This window comes from Anopheles bellator, chromosome X (genome assembly GCF_943735745.2).
Source record: "Anopheles bellator chromosome X, idAnoBellAS_SP24_06.2, whole genome shotgun sequence".
In the NCBI taxonomy this organism is placed as follows: Eukaryota; Metazoa; Arthropoda; class Insecta; order Diptera; family Culicidae; genus Anopheles; species Anopheles bellator.
This window is the reverse complement of record NC_071287.1, coordinates 6,637,691-6,656,576: the sequence shown is the minus strand read 5'-3', so window position 1 is coordinate 6,656,576 and position 18,886 is coordinate 6,637,691. Positions and strand designations below refer to the sequence as shown.

Below are 18,886 nucleotides of genomic sequence, written 5' to 3'. Positions count from 1 at the left end.
GTGTGTGTGTGTGTGTGTGTGTGTATGTATGTGTATCAATATATAAATAAATATATAAGTGAAGAGGGGGAAAGCTAAAATTAGAACTTTGCCGTTTGCTGATTATTGCCAAGCACTCTATAAATATCGATAGAAAAGTTAACGAAATTTCGCTTCGACAACTCCTATTTTTGGCATCCTTTTTCACCCTGCAACCACCCCACAGCACCCCACTTTCACTCTTTCACTTTTGCTTTTTCGTTTCATTCTACTGCAATGATCATTTTTGTAGGCGTTGTATTACTTGCTACCCCCACCATATTTTCACGCACAACTTCTAACTTATGTTTGGTGTTTACTAAAACTTATTTTGCCGCATTTGCCGGGTACAGCTGAATAATGCCAATTTGGCCATCTTGAACGGCATGCTTTCGTCAGCCCCTTGTAGCAGTGGGCGTACAGTGTACGAAAAAGCAGCTACAAAACAACACAAAATAACACAGCACGATATTAGCCCAATACAGAAGAACCAATGGCGACTTACCGCTACAAAAATTGTGCATTGCGTGATGAGGTTGGACCACTCTCTGTTGTTGCAACAGCACTGCGATACTTATTCGTGTATGTTTATGTATGTATTTATGAACAATCTAAGCGTAATGTTCCGGGTCACTGTGCCGAACGGAAAGGCGTACAACATAGCCGCATAGTTGCTGTGAAACTACGCGTTTTTACCAATCAAAACTAAGAGCACATTGGCGTCGGTATACTAAGCATGATATTCTTCTAAGCACAAGCTCTAGAAAGTTGTCCCTGTGTTGAGGCCCGGAGCATAATCTAAATGTCCCGGCCAATCGGTATATGGTGTGATTGAGAGGACGGTAGAATATTTTCTCACCACTGCGGGCCAAAAAAAAAAACACGACGTACACTTATACATACGCTGTTGGATAGCACAAAGCACTTAGTTTGCCAATACCGCTGTGGACAGAGTGTAAATTCCATTCGTTCACGATTTCGTGACGATCCCTAGCACCTTTCAGGTAGGACATTCGCGTTGACTATCTTCGCCTCCCGTTTTTCGTGCGGTCGCGGGTCCCATCCATTGCAAGGTTCTTTCACTTTTCGCAAACCACTTCACAACCGCATCGTAAGGTTGCAATGGAACCGTCGGCAATGAACTCTGCCGTAGTCAGGACTCGAGCGGAAGAACCTCGACAGCGGAAATACGTAAGCTCCGAAACACACACGCAACAGACCATACGGGACACTTTTCCAGCGTTGTTTATCGTTCACTGCAACTTGTTGTGAAAAAGCAATCAAAGTGTTTTCATGACCGTACACTGATGTGTCAATGTTGCACGGAAGCACAAGGTAAAGTCAACAAGTGGTAGTGGTACGCCCAGGGGGTAGGGGGTTACGCCAGAGCCCCGCCGATCTAGCACCATTTGACAGCTAGATTTGTACACCTTGGGATCCCTTTGTCCACACTGTGTTTTAATAGTTAAAATATGACGATATTTAAGCACAATCCAGCTGTTAAAGTGTAATAAAATAATTTACTAGATGCATGAGGACGATTCAGGACTAGTTATCTTGTGTATTAGGTTTGCTGAACATTCGCAATTGGGCCTTTTTCAATATTAGTATGTATCGTTGTGACTGCACGCAAATGGTACGAACAAGCTTAACATTACAAACATAAAACGCTTCGATATTCGTTGACACCAGTTTTTGTTAATCTATTACGATTTACGATAACGATTGGTACAGATATATACCCGGCAGTGGACTACAATCAGTTCGATTGCAGCATATGTCGTTATATGTTGTGACATTTTTCGACTAAAGTAGGTCTGTGGAGGTCAGAGCACTATGTTGCGTGGGGCTGCTTCATTCGTTGAATTACTATTAACGAAGTAAACAAAAGCTTTCAGCAACATAGCAAATCGGCCATCGCCAACATCGAATTTCTTATAAAAAAATTAACCTCCGCCAAATGTCAACGCTATGCTATCTGTCCGGCCACACGATGCGCAACGAAACGTTTTTGGCATTTCAGATTAATGCCAAAAGGTTTCTGCGGGGCCACACCAAGCGCAAATCGAACCGCAAAAACGTCATTTCGTTTGCGCTTCGTGTGGCAGCAAAAATGTAATAACGAAATGTCAAACGTGTTTTTGGTCCGAGAAACCGGAAATAGAAATAAAAAATTTAATAGGAAATTTTATTTAATGACGTTCGAAGCGAAATAGGAAATAGAATTTATTTCTCAATTGATTTCTGAATATGTTTTTCCTCTTTTTGGTTTTCTTGCTGTACCAGCAAATAAGAACTTACATTATCCTCTGTTTGTAAACAAAGCGTTTGCTAACGGGAGGATAATGTAAGTTCTTATTTGCTGGTATAGCAACAAAATCGAAATCTTAGAAATCAATTTATTTCTCTTCTATGTATATTTTTTCTGCCTTACGAAGCGCAAACGAAATGACCTTTTTTGCGGTCCGATTTGCGCTTCGTCTGGCGCCCCAGTATGACTTCGTATGAACTGACTTACTTCCATCGGCCGAATTGTACCATGCAGTATGTTCTGTCATGCAAAGAACGTGCTATATATGCGTCTCTTCTAGGTACGAATGCTAAGGTTGCGTGCTGCGGTGTCACAAGCAATGCATAACAAGAAATCTATTAAACCCAAAAGTACAAAGTAACAAGTGACGGAAAATTCCTGCAACGAAGCAAACGAAGGTACACAGATCGAAAGGGAGCCTGTCGGAGCAGGGACATATTTTCATTGCTGCCTACGGTTTGGTTGACTTGCTGCATTTAGCGATCGTAAATATCCGAGAGAGAGGAGGAAAGATGGACACCGGGAAGGATACGACACTCGAGCAGCCGCCGCCAGCTAGAAGCGAGTTGCCGGCCGAGGGAGAAAGGAAAAGTGCGCAACTGGAGTTGTTACGAGTTCGGGAGGAGTTCAACCAACAGCGCGCTAGGATGAAAGAGTTGTATCTTGCCAAAGAAAGTACGTTTAGCTGTGGGATCGTGCGATTCCTGAACTAACTTTGCTTTTTCCCTAGGTGAATGCAAGCGTCTTGCGTTGGAAGTGAGTAATACACGGAAAGAGCTGGACGAGCTGAAGGCACAGATGATGATTATCGAGTATAGCCGGGAAAAAGACGCCGAAGAGCACCAGAACAAGAAGGAAAACGAAAACCGCACTCTTAAGCAGCTTGTAAACGATACACTCGATGAGTCGTCGGTTATGCGCGACTCTTTGAAGCAGCTGAGGGAGGAGAACGTGAAGCTGGCATCGGAAGTTGTACAACTGAAAGAAGAGCTGGCGTACACTAACCAAGTAATAGTTTCCGAGCTGAACCATGTTCAGTTTTCTGTTTGTGTTTCGTACGTGCTGAAGGTAACCGCTCCTATCTCGGTTTAGGTGTCACCAAGCCTTGCAAAAACCGTACAACAGGCGAAAAGAATCATACTAAAACTCGGCACAGCCGACTCCACCGGGGACAACTTAGAGGAGTCGATGCGGAAGGTAAAGAAATATGTACGTATGGTCATTGGCTTTCACTTAAAAACAATTTCATTTTTCGTCTTGGTTTGTGGGTTTCACGTGAGTTACAAAATGTGTTTTACAAGTTTGATCTAATTTCAAAATGATATTTTCTATCATAACAAGAGCGTCTGTGCCTTCACCATAATGTACGTACCAACAAGGTCGCTTCGTCTTCAGCCTGTTGTGAGCGAACTGTCAGCACTTCTTCTCTGTCACTTTATCTTTATCTCACTTTGTACCTCTCTGTCTGACGCGCTGACTGGGCGCAGCTGGCTGCTTTACTGAGTCCATTGTACCAGTATCAAACAAGTAATTTGAAGCCACTCTCTTTCGGACTGGTATTTTTGGTGTGTACGGCTCAATTGATGTACGAACATGGACCCCACAGCAACAGTGGATGTGGTAAGCGATTGTGCAATTATAAATGGTAAAACAGTTAAGTGAACATTACATTAATTTGTGGAAAACCTGTCTTTGTAACCTCAACCTCAGTAATGCGTGCGTGGTGTGTTCGAAACAGATGTAGTTACGTTATCTTTCGTGTAGCAATGTGTTGGATGAGCGGGGAGTTTCGTTTAGGTGTACAGTATTATCGACATACAAACAAAAGTGTAATTGAACCCGAAGAGATGAAGTGCGAAAAATTGAAAGAGTGAATTTTTGTTTTTACTTTTCGAGCGAACAAATCGCAAAAATATTTGAGCCATTTTGGTTTGTTGATTATTTAACCCCTTCTACCCCACTTAATTCGAAAATGTGTTGCCTATCAACGCATAAAATACACACTCGCAGTCTAAGGATGGTCTGATCCGTACATAAATCGCAATCAACCGAATATGTAAGGCATTTTTATCAACATGTTTTCACAATTTGGCTGTTTATAAGCAGCTTTGGCAGAAACCGTGACTTCATAAACTGCTTTGCGTGCCGAATCATAAACAATTGGCACACAACAATTGCCTGTAGTAGGCACTAAAACTGTAACAGGGAGCTCTTTTGCATGCAGCGAACCAATTCTCATCCATTGGAACATCCGTGGGAGTGTTTTTTACCTACATCTGTAGATATTATATTATTTTTACTGTGCATTTCCGATTGTTGCAGGCCCAGGAAGATGCAGAGGTGTTACGATCGCTGGTAGTACCGCTGGAAGAAGAGATTAAATCGTTGAAAGAAAAGCTACGCATAGCCTACGAAGAAATTGAAACATACAACAACTGCAACGGGAGAAAATTGCAGGAGTCGGCCCTGATTGGAATGCTTAACCCTAGAAGAGTAGCAGATGTTTCAAGTGTGTCGACACCTGATCCAGTAGGTAGTGATCAGGAGGGTATTCAGAAGACTTCAGTAACCACAGACCATTGCGAAAGATGCAGAACTCTCGAGGCTACATACACGCTAGATCTGAAGGGAGAACGCATGCGTGCTACTTCGTGCGAGAAAAGTCTCGAGCGACTGAAGGAGCAACTGACGAAGGAAACTGCACTACGTTCCGATCTTGAAGTGCAATGGCACAAAAAGCGTGAGGAGCACAAAATAAAAGTACAGGAATTGGTGGACCGGGCGTCTAACACTGAGGTAGCGCTCGAGAAGCTACGGTGTGATTACGCTCATCTAAAGCTAGTGCTGCGTGAAGAATTGCAAAAGGTAACAGAGGAACGAGAGCAAGTTTACTACCAACTGAACAACCTCCAGCAGGACAACGATTTTCTCGCTGGCAAGTATCTAGCGAGCTCGGAAGCGCTCAAAGACAAGGACATAAATTTTCCCCAAACAATCGAGGAGTTGCAGGAGCTTGTTTTAGCATTACATGAAAATCTGATTGTTACGAAAGCGGGCTGTGAGTTTGCTGAGCAGAAAGCGCGTAGCATGCAGGATGAGGTAACACTATTGCAGGAGCAACAGTGCTGTCGTGATCGGGATGTGAAAAAGGCCGAGTTGGAGTACGCCCGAAAACATCATCATCTGTTGGAGCAGTTGAAGTGTCAACAGCACGACTTTGAGCACCTTACCGCGATACGAGAAGATCTCGAGAGAGCCGACGTGGAGCATAAGAAGCAAAATTCTGAGCTGCGAATGCAGATTATCGAGTTGCAAGCGGCAAACGAACGTTCAGACAAGCAAAACAGTGATCTCAAGAGCAAAATTGCTGTGCTGCAGGAAGATCTGGCGAACAATGAGGCAGTGCAAAAGGACTTCGTGAAGCTATCACAGTCGCTCCAGATGCAGCTGGAGAAGATTCGATCTGCGGACACGCAGGTTCGTTGGCAGGATGAGGACGATGTTAACCAATGCCCAAATTGCAAAAAGGAGTTTACTGTCACACGCCGAAAGCAGCACTGTCGACACTGTGGGAGTATCTACTGCCAGCCATGCTTAACTAAGTCGGTTCCTTCCGGACCGAACCGGAAGGCAGCACGCGTGTGCGATGTTTGTCATACACTGCTGGTACAAGATACGGCCCCATACTTTAGCCGTGAGCCACCACAATCACCCTAGCATGTAAATTATAGCCTTTTTTTGTTGAATTTTAGAAGTATAGGAATAAAAAACTGAACAAACTAATTCTAATCATCCCTAAGGCAGTCATGAGTATCAGTACGTACATGTTCCTTTCCGTAAAATACGAATGGCGAGACACGTCAATTCCTTATCATGGACGAATATCTAGCAAATATAGCATATTTGGTTGCTCATACTGAACAGATAGAACGTTGATGCAAAGCTAAAAGTAGAGGAACTAAACTTAAAGAAATAGGAAGTAGATTGGTTAAATCAGAACGTCTACATCCTGGTGGAATGCATCCTTCCGATAATGTTGCATCTAAAAGTGTCAAAAATAAATGTTCAACATTCCTATAAATGTAGCACGCAAATATTATTTGGTTATACGAGCAATGTTGCTCTCGTTCTTTCTCAACAGACTTCGTGAAAATGTCTTTCGGATCTTTTCGATCATATTGAAAAGCTTTTGTGGCTACTAGAACCACCGAGCCGTCCTAACCCAGTGCCTACGGCTCGCTGTTGCAGTGGGTTTTCCATTATTCCTCCATGAACACGCTGCCAAACATCAATCCTACCCTTAATTCCTAATTTGAATTATGCTCCATTTCGAGATAAGGTGTTTTGAAATAGACGTACTGCATTGATCATTTTTTTTTCTCTTTTGCATTATAGAGACTTTGAGCCATAGTGGCCTAACATTCGTCTCTTACAGCATTGATCATGTTTTATGATCAATGCCGAAAAAAATTGGTTTAAAATTAACTATTCATGAACAGTCATAGCTAAGTTTTTTGAAAGGCAACGCAGAATAGGCAAGATTGTTTTTCCAAGCCGAATCTCGCGAACACCGCAGAATATACGAATGGGAATCTACGGACAAAACACAACGTTTTCCGTACTAATACATATAAAAACACAGCCAAGTCTTGAACAGAAATTTTCGTTTTTATTAAATACTGAACAGGTTGTTATGAGAAATGTGTGAATATAAATACTAGGTTGTATACTAAGTTTTGACGTTCGATACCAAAGGGCGCAGTTACGAGCCTATTTTTTTGTTATATTGGTACACTCATCAAAAGAACGTATGTGAAGTTTGATTTTAATCGGTCTCTTAATATTTTTTAGAAGCCATTTAATATCGACGTGTCACAAGACCTTTTTCCAGCTGTTATGACGTCATCATTTGATGGAAAACGCTTTTCACGCATGATGTTTTTTGAGGTTGAAAATTTAGATGGAAGTCGTCTGGGGCCAAATCTGATGAATACGGTGGATATTCTAATAATTCGAACTCTAATTCAAGGATCTTGTGACAGGGTGAATTGCCCTGATGAGAGAGAATGTTTTTCTTCTTCAAAACGGGTCTTTTTTCACAAATTTGCACTTTTAGTAGGCCTTAACGGTTACTAGAATAATCGAAATTTATTGTTTTATCAGTTTGCAAGTAATCCGGTAACAAAATTCCATTCGCATTCCACAAACCTGATCGTCCATGGATCGTCTTAAAGGCTACTACGACCACATTTAAACTCAGAAACCTCCCTTTTAACCCCCAAATTAAAAGTGAAGAGTCCTTATACACATTCAGTATTCATTTATAAATCTCTTTTGCTTTTGAACCTTCCAAAAATAAAAATAAAGTCACTGCACGATACTTGATTTTTCTCGTTGTAAAAAATACTGTGACATGCTGATGCTAAATGACTTGAATTCAATGCTAAATGAACTTCACATAAGTTCATTTGAAGAGTGTAACAATATAAAAAAAAAATTAGGCTCATAGCTGCGCCCTTCGGTATCGAACGTCAAAACTTAGTATACAACCTAGTATGTGTTGATCATTTGTTGTCAGTAGGGATCGTTATAAAGGATTTCACCAGGTTTTAGGAGCTTGTGATAATGCTAATTATATAGCAAAAACCAAACTACTGAGGGAAGAAAATTGCACGTAGCACGATACGAATAAACGATAATAACATAAGGATCTGAAGGCCAAAGAACGGTGAACCATATAGGAGAACACCGAGTACTATCGCGAGCAAGACGTAGGCGATGTTCCTGTATGAAGCGAGGAAGCGAAAGCTTATGCGAGGACCGAGATAAATCTGTTGCTTCTCCCTTTGTCGCTTAGCATTACGGACGTAGGTGTAAAAGGTTACAGGTGGTTCCAAAAGCTGCCGAACAAGAGCGCACCAAACAGTTTCACTCAGCCAGATCACATAGAGCTTGCTTTCAAGCATTATGTTCAACTTCTCGCTGAGTCGATGAAAAGTTCGCACAAGTGTTGCATTTTCAGCGCTCGTTACAGGAATTAGATCGGGATTCCCAAAAAACCCTGGTATCCAGAATCCGTTGCGCGCAGTACGGGGTTTATTTTTGGAATCGTTAAGTAGCCCCTGCCTTGCTGGAGCATTGAGCTTTTCGGTGAGAACATTGTATATAAACTCCAACCGTGAATGCAATAAGAGCATCTCTTGTTGATCGAATGTATATAATTGCAAAAGCTTGTATACGAAGTGGAGCAACTGATTGCTCCATGAGTCGTAATGGTTTCCGAATGTGAGCATATGCCTAAGGAATTTTATTCGGCTGCCCAGCTGATCCATTAACAATTCCATTTCTTGACTCGAATCTGAAAACATCGAGTAGTAATGCGTCCCGTACAAGGTTGTATAGTTTTCCAATTGACTCTTTTCACTCTCAATTTTGTCATAACTTCGAATGATTTTGGCCAAGTCGTACTGGTTAAATACGGTGCACACGCGATGCAATGGTCGCCAAAAGCTCGGATGGGCAGGGTCGTACTTTGAGAACCGTAACAAAAGATGAACGAGAGGTTGTGTGTAAGCACTGATATTGTCGGCAATAAACATTGTTTGGAATTGCGTAAGTTGCTTTGAATCACGATAGGTTCCATAGCGCCATGGTTGAATGTAACTCAGCCACACCTCGAGAAGTTCCTTCAAAGATTCATCAGGTGGCCAATGGCATATTAGTTGCCAAAGGAATGGCTCGATACGTTCTTTAAGTTGCCGCTGTGCTTCACTGCGCAACTGTCTGATTGGCGGATAATCTAAATCAGTATTGATGCTACTGAATTTGTGTATCTGCTTCACAAGGGCACGTATGTTGGTGAGCAATTCTATGCTCAGTGTACAGCTCAGCGGGTCAGGATGGCACAGCACTGGGTTCACATCTAGTCGAAGCCACATGTCAAGTAAAATGAACATCACGCTCCGAGAACGCCAATGGCCGTATTGGTAGATCTCGGCAGTTCCAGGTGTTCGTTGAGAAGACGTGTCGTGTGCCCCATTCCCAGGTAATAAAAACATCGTTGGATAGATACTGCAAGAAAATCAGCCAAAGAATGACAATTAACGTATCGGTGCGGACGTTGCTGCTTAAAATTTGGAGTTAACCCACAGTGAGCACAGCTCTTTAATCGGCATCGTCATTTGTGGAAACACATCGGAAAAAGGTTTATTCGGAAGAAAGTTGCACATGTAATCGGCGGCCAGCACATTATAAATCGTTTGTGGTCGTTTCTGATTGTTCGAGTTCCATCTAGGATCAAGAATCGCTTGAGGAATCGTACCGTAGTGTGCAAAATGAAAAAAGAAATAATCGAATGGGTCTGGAAAAAGAAGAAAAACAAACGTGAATTTTTCATACATCAAAAGAGCAGTAAACAATTAGTCGAAAACAGTCGCCTGGTCATTATAAGTACGGCACAGTCACTAGAAAACTTACTAAGGAAAAGAGCGTCTTTCGTGTGGCTGTGCTTATCGAATGACAACACCTCGCGGTAGAAGGCAGGACATTCTTCCGATCGCACCATATCCTGCATTGCATAAGGCAATAAGGATACCGGCAGCTCATAACGATAATTCCGCAGGTGATAGCATAACCGAAACATTGGACCATCGAAAACGTCGAAAAAGTGGCGTAGGGTTATGAATTCGTCATTTTGTTTTTCAGTTATCCTGCGAAGATTCCAGCCGCGGTTGTTCTCCGTGTCAAAGATGGACTCGACTAACGGTGCGAATATGTCGTGCAGATCTCCAACGCTACAAAAATATTTGAAAGAGAATAGTTGCAATCCTTAAACCATGAAACATTAACGCCACTGTCGAATAGTGTTGAAAATATTTACGTCGCGGTGTCGATTAGATCCTTCACATAAAAACATAAATTCTCCAGCGATTCTTCTCCAGTGTTCTGGAATTGTTTTAACTACACAAACGCAAGTAGATAAAGCATGTGAGGTTCAATATTACAGTAATCAATTCAACCAAGGATAATAATAGAGGTACTTACAAATTGTCTGGTCGCGTTTGATCGTAGATGAAAGGGCAATCCGTGAAAATAGACTTCGATTATTCCTTGCCAATTATGATTAACCTGTTTGTTTTCAGTTGGATAGCTTTCGCCATGTTGAAGCATTTTCAATACATAAAAACAGCAACAGCTTTATCGAAGCACAATCCCGTATCAATTGAACTAACAATAGTTATCACGAACCGCGCACAACACGGTAATGATGAATAAAATGCTTACAGAGGTCGAGGCCTACTTATCCGGCTACAACTGCAGAGCGGTCTTTGCCTGCTTCAGGGAACCTTTAAGGTCGAGGCCAATATCCGAAAAAATCGAATTATATCAAGCCAGAGAGCACTACCTTGTTATTGGGCTTCATTCAGTTACACACTTTTCACGATGCAAATATTTTTTTTCTCCATCGCCAACATAACATACATGTTTACGGCTGACAGCCACCGCCATAGCCAACTCCATATAAAATATGTAGGTCCGCAAAAGGCAGCGCGTTTACGCAAACCGTGTTTTTACGTTGGTGATGGCGGAAGCATTTATTTACATCGGCAATAGTATTTAAAAAATGCAGCAACCCCAAAAATCTGCTCTGTCTCTGGTATTGCTCTGTCTTTTTATAATACAGTTATTATATTATAAATGATCAAAACTTTTAGGAACGATGTTATAGAAGGCTTACTCTGTACGAGGCAATAGCAAAACCAAACCTAAACCAAATACAACCCTGGGCCTTGTCAGCAACATATTCTCCCGTTACAACATAACATTTATAAAAAAAACAACATAGATATATAGTCGAATCCGTTGATTTAATTGCAATCGCTCACTGCTTGCAAGTTATTAGGGGATGTAAACAAACCCTTTCGACCCATCAATATAATGCATGGCAAGACCTAATAGAGAACTATCGTGGTGTGCAGTATATGTACATGTGACACAAAGAGTTTTTCGGTGAGAACAGTGTTGATGGCTCCGTTGTTATTCTTATCTTCAAGAAAAACAACAAAGAAATAAATGTTATTCACCCAATGCTGATGAGTGTCAGTTTTTGTTTTCCTTTGCGCTGTACTGTTGTAGCAAAAGTTATCTGTGCGTGTTTAGCATCAACAAATTAAACGGAGATCCAAAGAGTTCGATCGTGAAGTTTGAACGACTCGCTCTTTCGTGTAAACAATTGTGATCGAAGTAAAAGTAACCATTGAAAAATATTTCACGACTCCTCGTACCACCCTCGACTCGTAACAAGAATAGGTCTTGTACGGTACGGTACGTGCAAATTGAGCAGTATAATTTATCAGAAAAGCAATGGAGAACAAGGACCAGCAAGTACCTCGGCCGGATGGATCGTTGCCGGATGACATCGAGCAAAACTTCTTAACACAGTTCAGCTGTACGTACAGTGTTGTTGGTCAAATGTATTTTGATCGTTGCCCATAAGTAATGTAGTTTCGTTTTTCATACCTTCCAGCAATGATAACCACGGACAAAGAGGAGCTGATCAAACAATTTCAAAGCATAGGAGAAAACCTGAACCATTCAACTGCGACATTTTTCTTAGATATGACAAATTGGTAAGAATGCTTGTGTGACAAACTATTCCGAAATGTGAGCTTGTAGAACAATGTAGTGTTTCTAGCGTAGAAGATTAACAAATATTCTTCACGAATGGAGCTAATCATATGTTTCGCATAATGTTTCAGGAATCTGCAGGAAGCAGTAGGCTGTTACTTTGACTACATGGCACAATCGCGATTTCCTTCTATGAAGTTTCTAAGTGATATAAGTGTCGGAAAGGGCGAAAAAGTTACTCCCAGCACAACGTAGATATTTTCTTTAAAACTATTCTGTTAAAGATCTGCACTCGTTTGTTTATTGTTCTGTAATTTCTCGTAGGTTCCAATTATCATTTATGATACAGAATAATGGTGAAACTACGTGGCCTAGTGGTACGTACATGGCGTTAAAGCAGGATCCACACTTCCTACAATCTTACGCCGCATCATTGCGGGAAACGAATCAAAAATTCTACGTGCATACATTGCCACCCATGGATACAGTGTCTGTTACGGTGCAATTGGTTAGTCCAGCGGAAGAAGGTGCATTTCAAACCACATGGGCAATTTACACTCCCAACGGCACCGAGTTTGGAGGTGAATTACAGTAGCGCATAGTTTTCAACGAATCAAGTAACCCGAATTTCGATAGAATAACAGATTAGCTTGCGTTCTGCATAATCAGTGCAATTCTACACTTGCCATAATCCATTTTTAGCCATATTTTTGTCTATATTCCATATTATTGTGCTTTGTTGCTAACAGTATTCTGTTTTTATTCCAGAAACCATCACAGCGAGCATAGAAGTTTGCAAAAATGGAACAATGGCAATTACTCAGGTAATTTTTCATCTTCATAAAACTTCCTACACTGAATCGCTTGTTCTACCTGTTCCTTAAAGATCGAAGGTTTATAGCGTATTTGTTAATGACAAATTCTAGAAGATAAATTGGTCCAAAACATTAATCATAAAACAATTCGAAACTGTCTTTGTAAGAGCGAAGAAATTAGAAAGCACCCACCGTCACAAATCACCGATGATTTTTAAATAATGTATTGCACAATTGCAAACCATATACACATAATTATATTTTCCATTTGATTTCTTGTTTTTCAGGCAAACGGTAGTGCGATCGACGATACGGAAATGTGGGGGTAGCTCTACAATTTATAAATTTGTTATGCATAACAAAGATGCATACTTATCACGGCAAAGCGAATTTATGCTTATGATTCTTATGTTTGGTTAATTGCGTTTGTGAATAAATATCAAGTTTTTGAACAATAAAAAAATGCCCTTCTGCGAGATTTTGGTTAAGGATGTACATAAAAGTTGAATCCTGTTTATTCAATGTTTTTTAACATATATACATTTTACTGCAAATGTTAGTAGTCCTGGAACTGAGAATATTGCAAATAAAATTCTAACTCAATAAAAATATGTCCAGCTTTTCTGTCTGAAGTTTTGAAAAATCATACCATGAAACCATTACTAGACGTTTGAACAAGTTATTTAAAACAACAAGGAATAAACGTTATCCACACAATGCCGATGAGTGTGATTTTTTGTTTTGCTTTTACGCGATTTACTGTTGTAGTAAAAGTTGTCTCTGTGTAATTAAGTAACGTAACGTAACAGTAACACTGAGATCCAGGCGGTCGGTCTTAAAGTTTGACCGACGCGCTCTTTCGTGCAAACAATCGAAGTAACCATTGAAAAATAGGTTCGACTCTTCGTACTATCCTCGACTCATAACCAGAACGGGTCTTGTACGGTATAGTACGTGCAAATCGAAGAGTATAATTTTTCAGACATAACATCATCGAGCAAACATATAACATCGAGCAAAACTTCTTAACACTCAGCTGTACGTATAGTGTAATTGGTCAAATGTATTTTGATCGTAGTTTCGTCAAATGTATAAGTAACGTAGTTTCAGCCTTTTGAAAACAGTTTTTTTCTTTTGTCATACCTTTTAGCATTGATAATCACGGACAAAGAGGAGCTGATCAAACAACTTCAAAGCATAGGAGAAAATCTGAACCATTCAACTGCGACATTTTTCTTAGATATGGCAAATCGGTAAGAATGATTGTATGAGAAATGTGAAGTTAACAATGTAGTGTTTCTAGCGAAGAAGAATAACAAATATTCCTCACGAATGGAGCTAATAATATGTTTTGCATAATGTTACAGGAATCTGCAGGAAGCAGCAGGCCGTTACTTTAACTTCATGGCACAATTGCCACTTCCTTCTATGATGTTTCTAAGTGATATAACTGTCGGAAAGGGAGAAAAAATTACTCCCACCACAACGTAGATATTTTCTTTGAAATTATTCTGTTAAAGATCTGCACTCGTTTGTTTATTGTTCTGTAATTTCTCGTAGGTTCCAATTATCATTTATGATACAGAATAATGGTGAAACTACTTGGCTCAGTGGTACGTACATGACGTTAAAGCAGGATTTACACTTCCTACAATCGTACGGCACAGCGCCAGGGTGGGAAGCGAATCAAAAGTTCTACGTGCATACATTGCCACCCATGGATACAGTGTCTGTTACGGTGCAACTGGTTAGTCCAGCGGAAGAAGGTCCATTTCAAACCACATGGGCAATTTACACTCCCTTCGGCGTCGAGTTTGGAGGTGAATAGCGCATAGTTTTCAACAAATCAAGTAACCCGAATTTCGCTAGAGTAACAGATTAGCTTGCGTTCTGCACAATAAGTGCAATTCTACACTTGCCATACAATCACCTTTTACCCATATTTTTGTCTACATTCCATATTATTGTGCATTGTTGCTAAAGGCATTCTGTTTTTATTTCAGAAACCATCACAGTGACCATAGAAGTTTGCAAAAATGGAACAATGGCCATTACTCAGGTAATTTTTCACCTTCATAAAACTTCCTACACTGAATCGCTTGTTCTATCTGTTCCTTAAGGATCGAAGTTTATAGCGTATTTGTTAATGACAAATTCTAGAAGATAAGTTGATTCCAAAACATTAATCATAAAACAATTCGAAACTGTCTTTGCGAGAGCGAAGAAATTAGAAAGCACCCATCGTCACAAATCTCCGATAATTATCAACTAATGTATTGCACAATTGCAAACCATATCCACGTATTTATATTTTCCATTTGATTTCTTGTTTTTCAGGCAAACGGTACTGTGATGGACGATTTGGAAAGGTGGGACTAGCTCTACGGCTTGTAAATTTGTTATGCTTAACAAAGAGGCATACGTATCAATGCAAAGCGAATCTATGCTTATGATTCTTATGTTTGGTTCATTGCGTTTGTGAATAAATACGGAGCTTTTAACAATAAAAAAATGCCCTACTCCTAGATTTCTGTTCAGGATGTACATAGAAGCCAACGTTTACCCGTAATTGTTTACTCAATGTTCTTATTAACACTACACAATGTACTGCAAATACTGGTAGTTCTGGAGCCGGAGATTGTTACAAATAAAATTCTAATTCAATAAAAATATGTTCAGATTGTTTGTCCGAAGTTTTGTAAAATTGTATCATGAAATCATTACTGGACCATTCAAAAAACTAATTTGAACTTCGCCAGCTTAGTGAAGTAAAGTCAGCTGCCTTGCACCGTCGCGATAGCAAAGAAAATCCGTGCGAAAAGGACAAACAACACAACTCTAACCTCACAACGGTGTGTCGGTGGAAGCGGCATCATTTAGCAGAGTTTCATATGTTTTATGTTAAATGCTAATAGTTAAGCTGGTCGCTGCGGTTTTGTTGAGATTAGCAGATGTTTATTGCGTCAATCGAAAGGAGATGTTTATATGGTTAATTAATATTTGACGATCAGGGAAATCATGACTAAGTAGGTTCCGGACTTTATATAGGCAAGGTGCAGGGACGCTAGCAGGCAGTTGACTTTTTTCTTCAGCGGGCAAATTGGTCTTGGCCGAAGGGTTGTTTTCGATGGAGCGTTTACCATTAGAATAGTTATTGTGAGACAGGCACAGGCACACGAACCTTTTCATATTTTCTAAGAATGTTGAATGTATCTCCGGACTTTGCTACAACTACAACTACGCAGGGATGTGATTTCTGATGTAAGTTATATTTTCTCCGTGCGTACATCCAGAAACGGGTGCAATATGGGTGAAAGTGCGCAGAAGGCTGTTGCTGTTGAAAAATATTAAGCATGCCTCTTCTTTCATTTCGCGTTCGCAAAACTTCGCTCGCATAAGATTAATTTTTCTTCTCTGGTTCCTGTACCTTGGAGTCCTTTTGTCTAACGCTGGTTTCTGTGCAAACGTGCTTCCGGCATGCGGGTTATGACGTAGTTCCTACATAGTTAGCTGTGAGGATGCTGTTGTTAGGGCAATAATTTGTATTAAGATCGTTCTAGGGAAAAGAAGAATGTTGCAGAATGGTTTGTTACATTTTCGACGCATTTTGTTTCGCTGAGCGAGCTGCGTGCTTAAATTGTTCAATTGTTAAACGCATGTCGTCGCATGGCCGCACTGTGGGAACAGTTACAAGAAGCAGTTAAGCCACATTGCGTTCGTAAGCTTGAACTCTTAAACGCAACCAGTCTAAAAAAATAAATTCCAGCTCAAATTTGCTAGGATTCTGGAAGATAGAAAGATTTTAATGTTCTCGGGTTCTGTATTGTGAGAGGCAATCGAGTGCGTTCAATGCTGCCATATTTCATTGGTATCTCACACACTCACTCACTCAAACATTATTTTCTCGGATGCCGAGAGCGAAACGGCTGCTGCGAGAGAGTGAGTACTTCGGGCGCGAGAAAGTTCGCTCGCGGTGAGTGTGCGAGCGAGCATAAAAGCTTGCCGCGCGGTAGTGCGTGAGTGGGCAAGATATATGACAATGTTGCTAGAGCCGCGCATGGTGCCACATAACTCTCAATTTACGCACTCTCATCTCTCCTCTAACCCTCTCGAAGCCAGCCATGTTGAAGATAATTTTTAGAAGAGTTGACAGAGGTAATCTACCGCTTCTCGCGAGCAGTCCTGAATTCAGTGCGGTGGGCAAGCGCCAGATCTTTCACGGAAAAGTGTGCGGGCAACGGCAAAATGCGTGTCCGTTAACCACCAAAGTAACATGGCCGTCTTTCAGTTTCAAGAATCCGCCATACTAAATGCGCTCGGTGACGGATTGTTAGTGGAAACGAGCGCTTCGTTCTGCCAGCAGCCAGGCCTGAAAAACGGATGCTGCTTGGTTAAGCGTCTCAATCGTGCATGAAAATCGTGTGTGCGTGTGTGCGGTGCGTATATTGCTGGGAAAATCCATTGTGAAAAATACCAGGTACGCTACCCGGTTCGACGAATCCTTTGCGAAAAGATTTCGTTCGAGCGAGACGCTGCGTTTGGTGAAAAAGTATGCATTTTCGTGATAGCACAGCCTGCTGCAATTTCTGTCCCGTGCAAATGGTGTGGTTAACTTGTAGAATCTGTGCGATGAGAAAAATGGCGCGTCGAAAGTAGTTTTCGCATTTAATACGAATTTAAACGGTGGTGGCGGCGTTTCAGGACCCCGGTGTTCGGCTATTCCGCCGTAGTAGGTAAGTTTGCGCTGCTCAATTCTCTATCGCGTTGAAAATAGAGTGTCTTTTCCTATGCTTCCAAAATGTTCCGCCATTTTGCGCCACAATGCGTGCTGAAATTCATCTCGCGTCTGCAAAGATGGCAAACCGATGGCGGCAAAAAAAAAACGAATATAACCTAACCGAGTGAAGATCTTTGTAGAATATTTTTTGAAGATGTGGGCCAACATTTTATCAGTTTCCAATTGGTGACGGGGGAAAATCGATAAAATATTGCCCCGTACACCAGATGGAATTAGGAAAGTACTCGGTTGGCAAGTCCTTGCAGGTTATGCGCGAGAGTTCGTCAAAAAGAGAGAAGAGTAAAACAGGAGAGCCGCAGATTCATGCACTTATGGCAAACCTGGCTCGAAAAATTAAATCATTTCTCAAATTGATCTGAAGCCGTTGCTGTATTACTATATATTTCGGATTGAATTTCTGGAAGTGCACCACAGATTGGCCATTCGGTTACTCTGTATCGGTTGTCGGTGTTGGAAGGGTGCAAAAGTATGCTCTCGTGAGGACGCGGGCCGGTTAGAGAGGGTTAGCTGTTTCCGATTCCAGAGCAGAAAACATGAACAAACCTGTCTGCTCTTGCGTCGTATGTTACGACTTCGTTTGACTCTGTTCGGTGCTTCTTCTCACACAGACATCTCATCTTATTCTATTTGAGGTTCTCCTCACTTTTGAATCCGCATCTCCTTCCTCTCAGGAATTGGGCTGGCGCAGGTATAGAAATGCTAAGGGCATTCTTTCATCTCCTTTTTGGAACACACACACACATACACATACACAGCACTTCTAAGCACTCGAACGCACCCGCTTTGAAAGAGGTTAGAATTTTCGGCTTTTTCGGTGCGTGGTTTTCAGTGCGTGGTTTTCGGTTAGCGTTTCTTTTTCCTTCGATTATTTTTTTATTTCAGACATTTTCTGCCCGCGCTGTGCGTTTTACGCGTCGAAATCTACTGCACGGAGAATGTGTGAAAGCGATGCTGATGCTTTTATTTTCCATGGGTCTCAAATTTAAACACATTTATACATATGCGCATGTCGTTGGTGGTTTTGTGACATTTGAATTTTGATGAAAAGTATCAATTGAAATTGAAGGTCCAGGATAAGGCCATTATGAAACGGAACAATATATTCGACTGCGAAAATCTAGCGAAATCTTCTGCAACGTTAGAATCTTTTTTCATCGTCGGTATTATGGCTGTGTGCAATATTGTTGCAACTTCAACTGCCATGTATTTCTACCGAAATGCCCACTTTTGATCTAATGCAAATTCTCGTTTCTGTTATTTTTAGATCGACCCACAAATGTATAATAAAATCAAAAATTGAATGTTCGCCATTACGAA

General features: G+C 41.0%; 6 protein-coding genes across 7 annotated transcripts in view; 3 read left to right on the top strand and 3 right to left on the bottom strand.

Moving 5' to 3' along the window:
• Nucleotides 1-1,031, bottom strand: part of LOC131213811 (histone deacetylase 4) — a 22,932-nt gene extending 21,901 nt beyond the window's left edge. Inside the window, exon 1 of the mRNA XM_058207954.1 lies at nt 922-1,031. The gene's annotated coding sequence lies outside the window, so the exon portion shown is untranslated. The remainder of the gene's footprint in view (nt 1-921) is intronic.
• Nucleotides 1,032-2,585: 1,554 nt separating this feature from the next.
• Nucleotides 2,586-6,398, top strand: LOC131213812 (rab GTPase-binding effector protein 1). 2 transcript variants are annotated; one of them, XM_058207956.1, is made up of 5 exons: nt 2,586-2,727; nt 2,810-3,004; nt 3,060-3,337; nt 3,422-3,526; nt 4,652-6,398. In XM_058207956.1, exons 2-5 carry the CDS (start codon nt 2,842-2,844, stop codon nt 6,044-6,046), a joined length of 1,941 nt encoding a protein of 646 aa, XP_058063939.1. In that variant the 5' UTR covers nt 2,586-2,727; nt 2,810-2,841; the 3' UTR covers nt 6,047-6,398. The 2 variants fall into 2 exon arrangements, with proteins under 2 accessions (XP_058063939.1, XP_058063938.1); XM_058207955.1 differs by having other exon boundaries at nt 3,422-3,538.
• Nucleotides 6,399-7,028: 630 nt separating this feature from the next.
• Nucleotides 7,029-9,387, bottom strand: LOC131213415 (sphingomyelin phosphodiesterase 4-like). The gene has a single exon (XM_058207450.1). It carries the CDS (start codon nt 9,385-9,387, stop codon nt 7,981-7,983), a length of 1,407 nt encoding a protein of 468 aa, XP_058063433.1. The 3' UTR covers nt 7,029-7,980.
• Nucleotides 9,388-9,456: 69 nt separating this feature from the next.
• Nucleotides 9,457-10,749, bottom strand: LOC131213416 (sphingomyelin phosphodiesterase 4-like). The gene is made up of 4 exons (XM_058207451.1): nt 10,373-10,749; nt 10,209-10,288; nt 9,806-10,122; nt 9,457-9,689 (listed from the first exon to the last, which is right to left on the bottom strand). The coding sequence occupies exons 1-4, from the start codon at nt 10,496-10,498 to the stop codon at nt 9,457-9,459; spliced, it is 756 nt and encodes a 251-aa protein (XP_058063434.1). The 5' UTR covers nt 10,499-10,749.
• A 293-nt stretch (nt 10,750-11,042) lies between these two features.
• On the top strand, nt 11,043-13,238 carry LOC131213659 (protein ILRUN). The gene is made up of 6 exons (XM_058207745.1): nt 11,043-11,777; nt 11,856-11,958; nt 12,088-12,207; nt 12,281-12,537; nt 12,725-12,780; nt 13,059-13,238. Exons 1-6 carry the CDS (start codon nt 11,693-11,695, stop codon nt 13,098-13,100), a joined length of 663 nt encoding a protein of 220 aa, XP_058063728.1. The 5' UTR covers nt 11,043-11,692; the 3' UTR covers nt 13,101-13,238.
• Nucleotides 13,239-13,487: 249 nt separating this feature from the next.
• Nucleotides 13,488-15,150, top strand: LOC131213402 (protein ILRUN-like). Its single transcript, XM_058207436.1, has 7 exons — nt 13,488-13,555; nt 13,754-13,809; nt 13,922-14,024; nt 14,139-14,258; nt 14,332-14,591; nt 14,775-14,830; nt 15,109-15,150. Exons 1-7 carry the CDS (start codon nt 13,488-13,490, stop codon nt 15,148-15,150), a joined length of 705 nt encoding a protein of 234 aa, XP_058063419.1.
• The last annotated feature ends 3,736 nt before the right edge of the window (nt 15,151-18,886 follow it).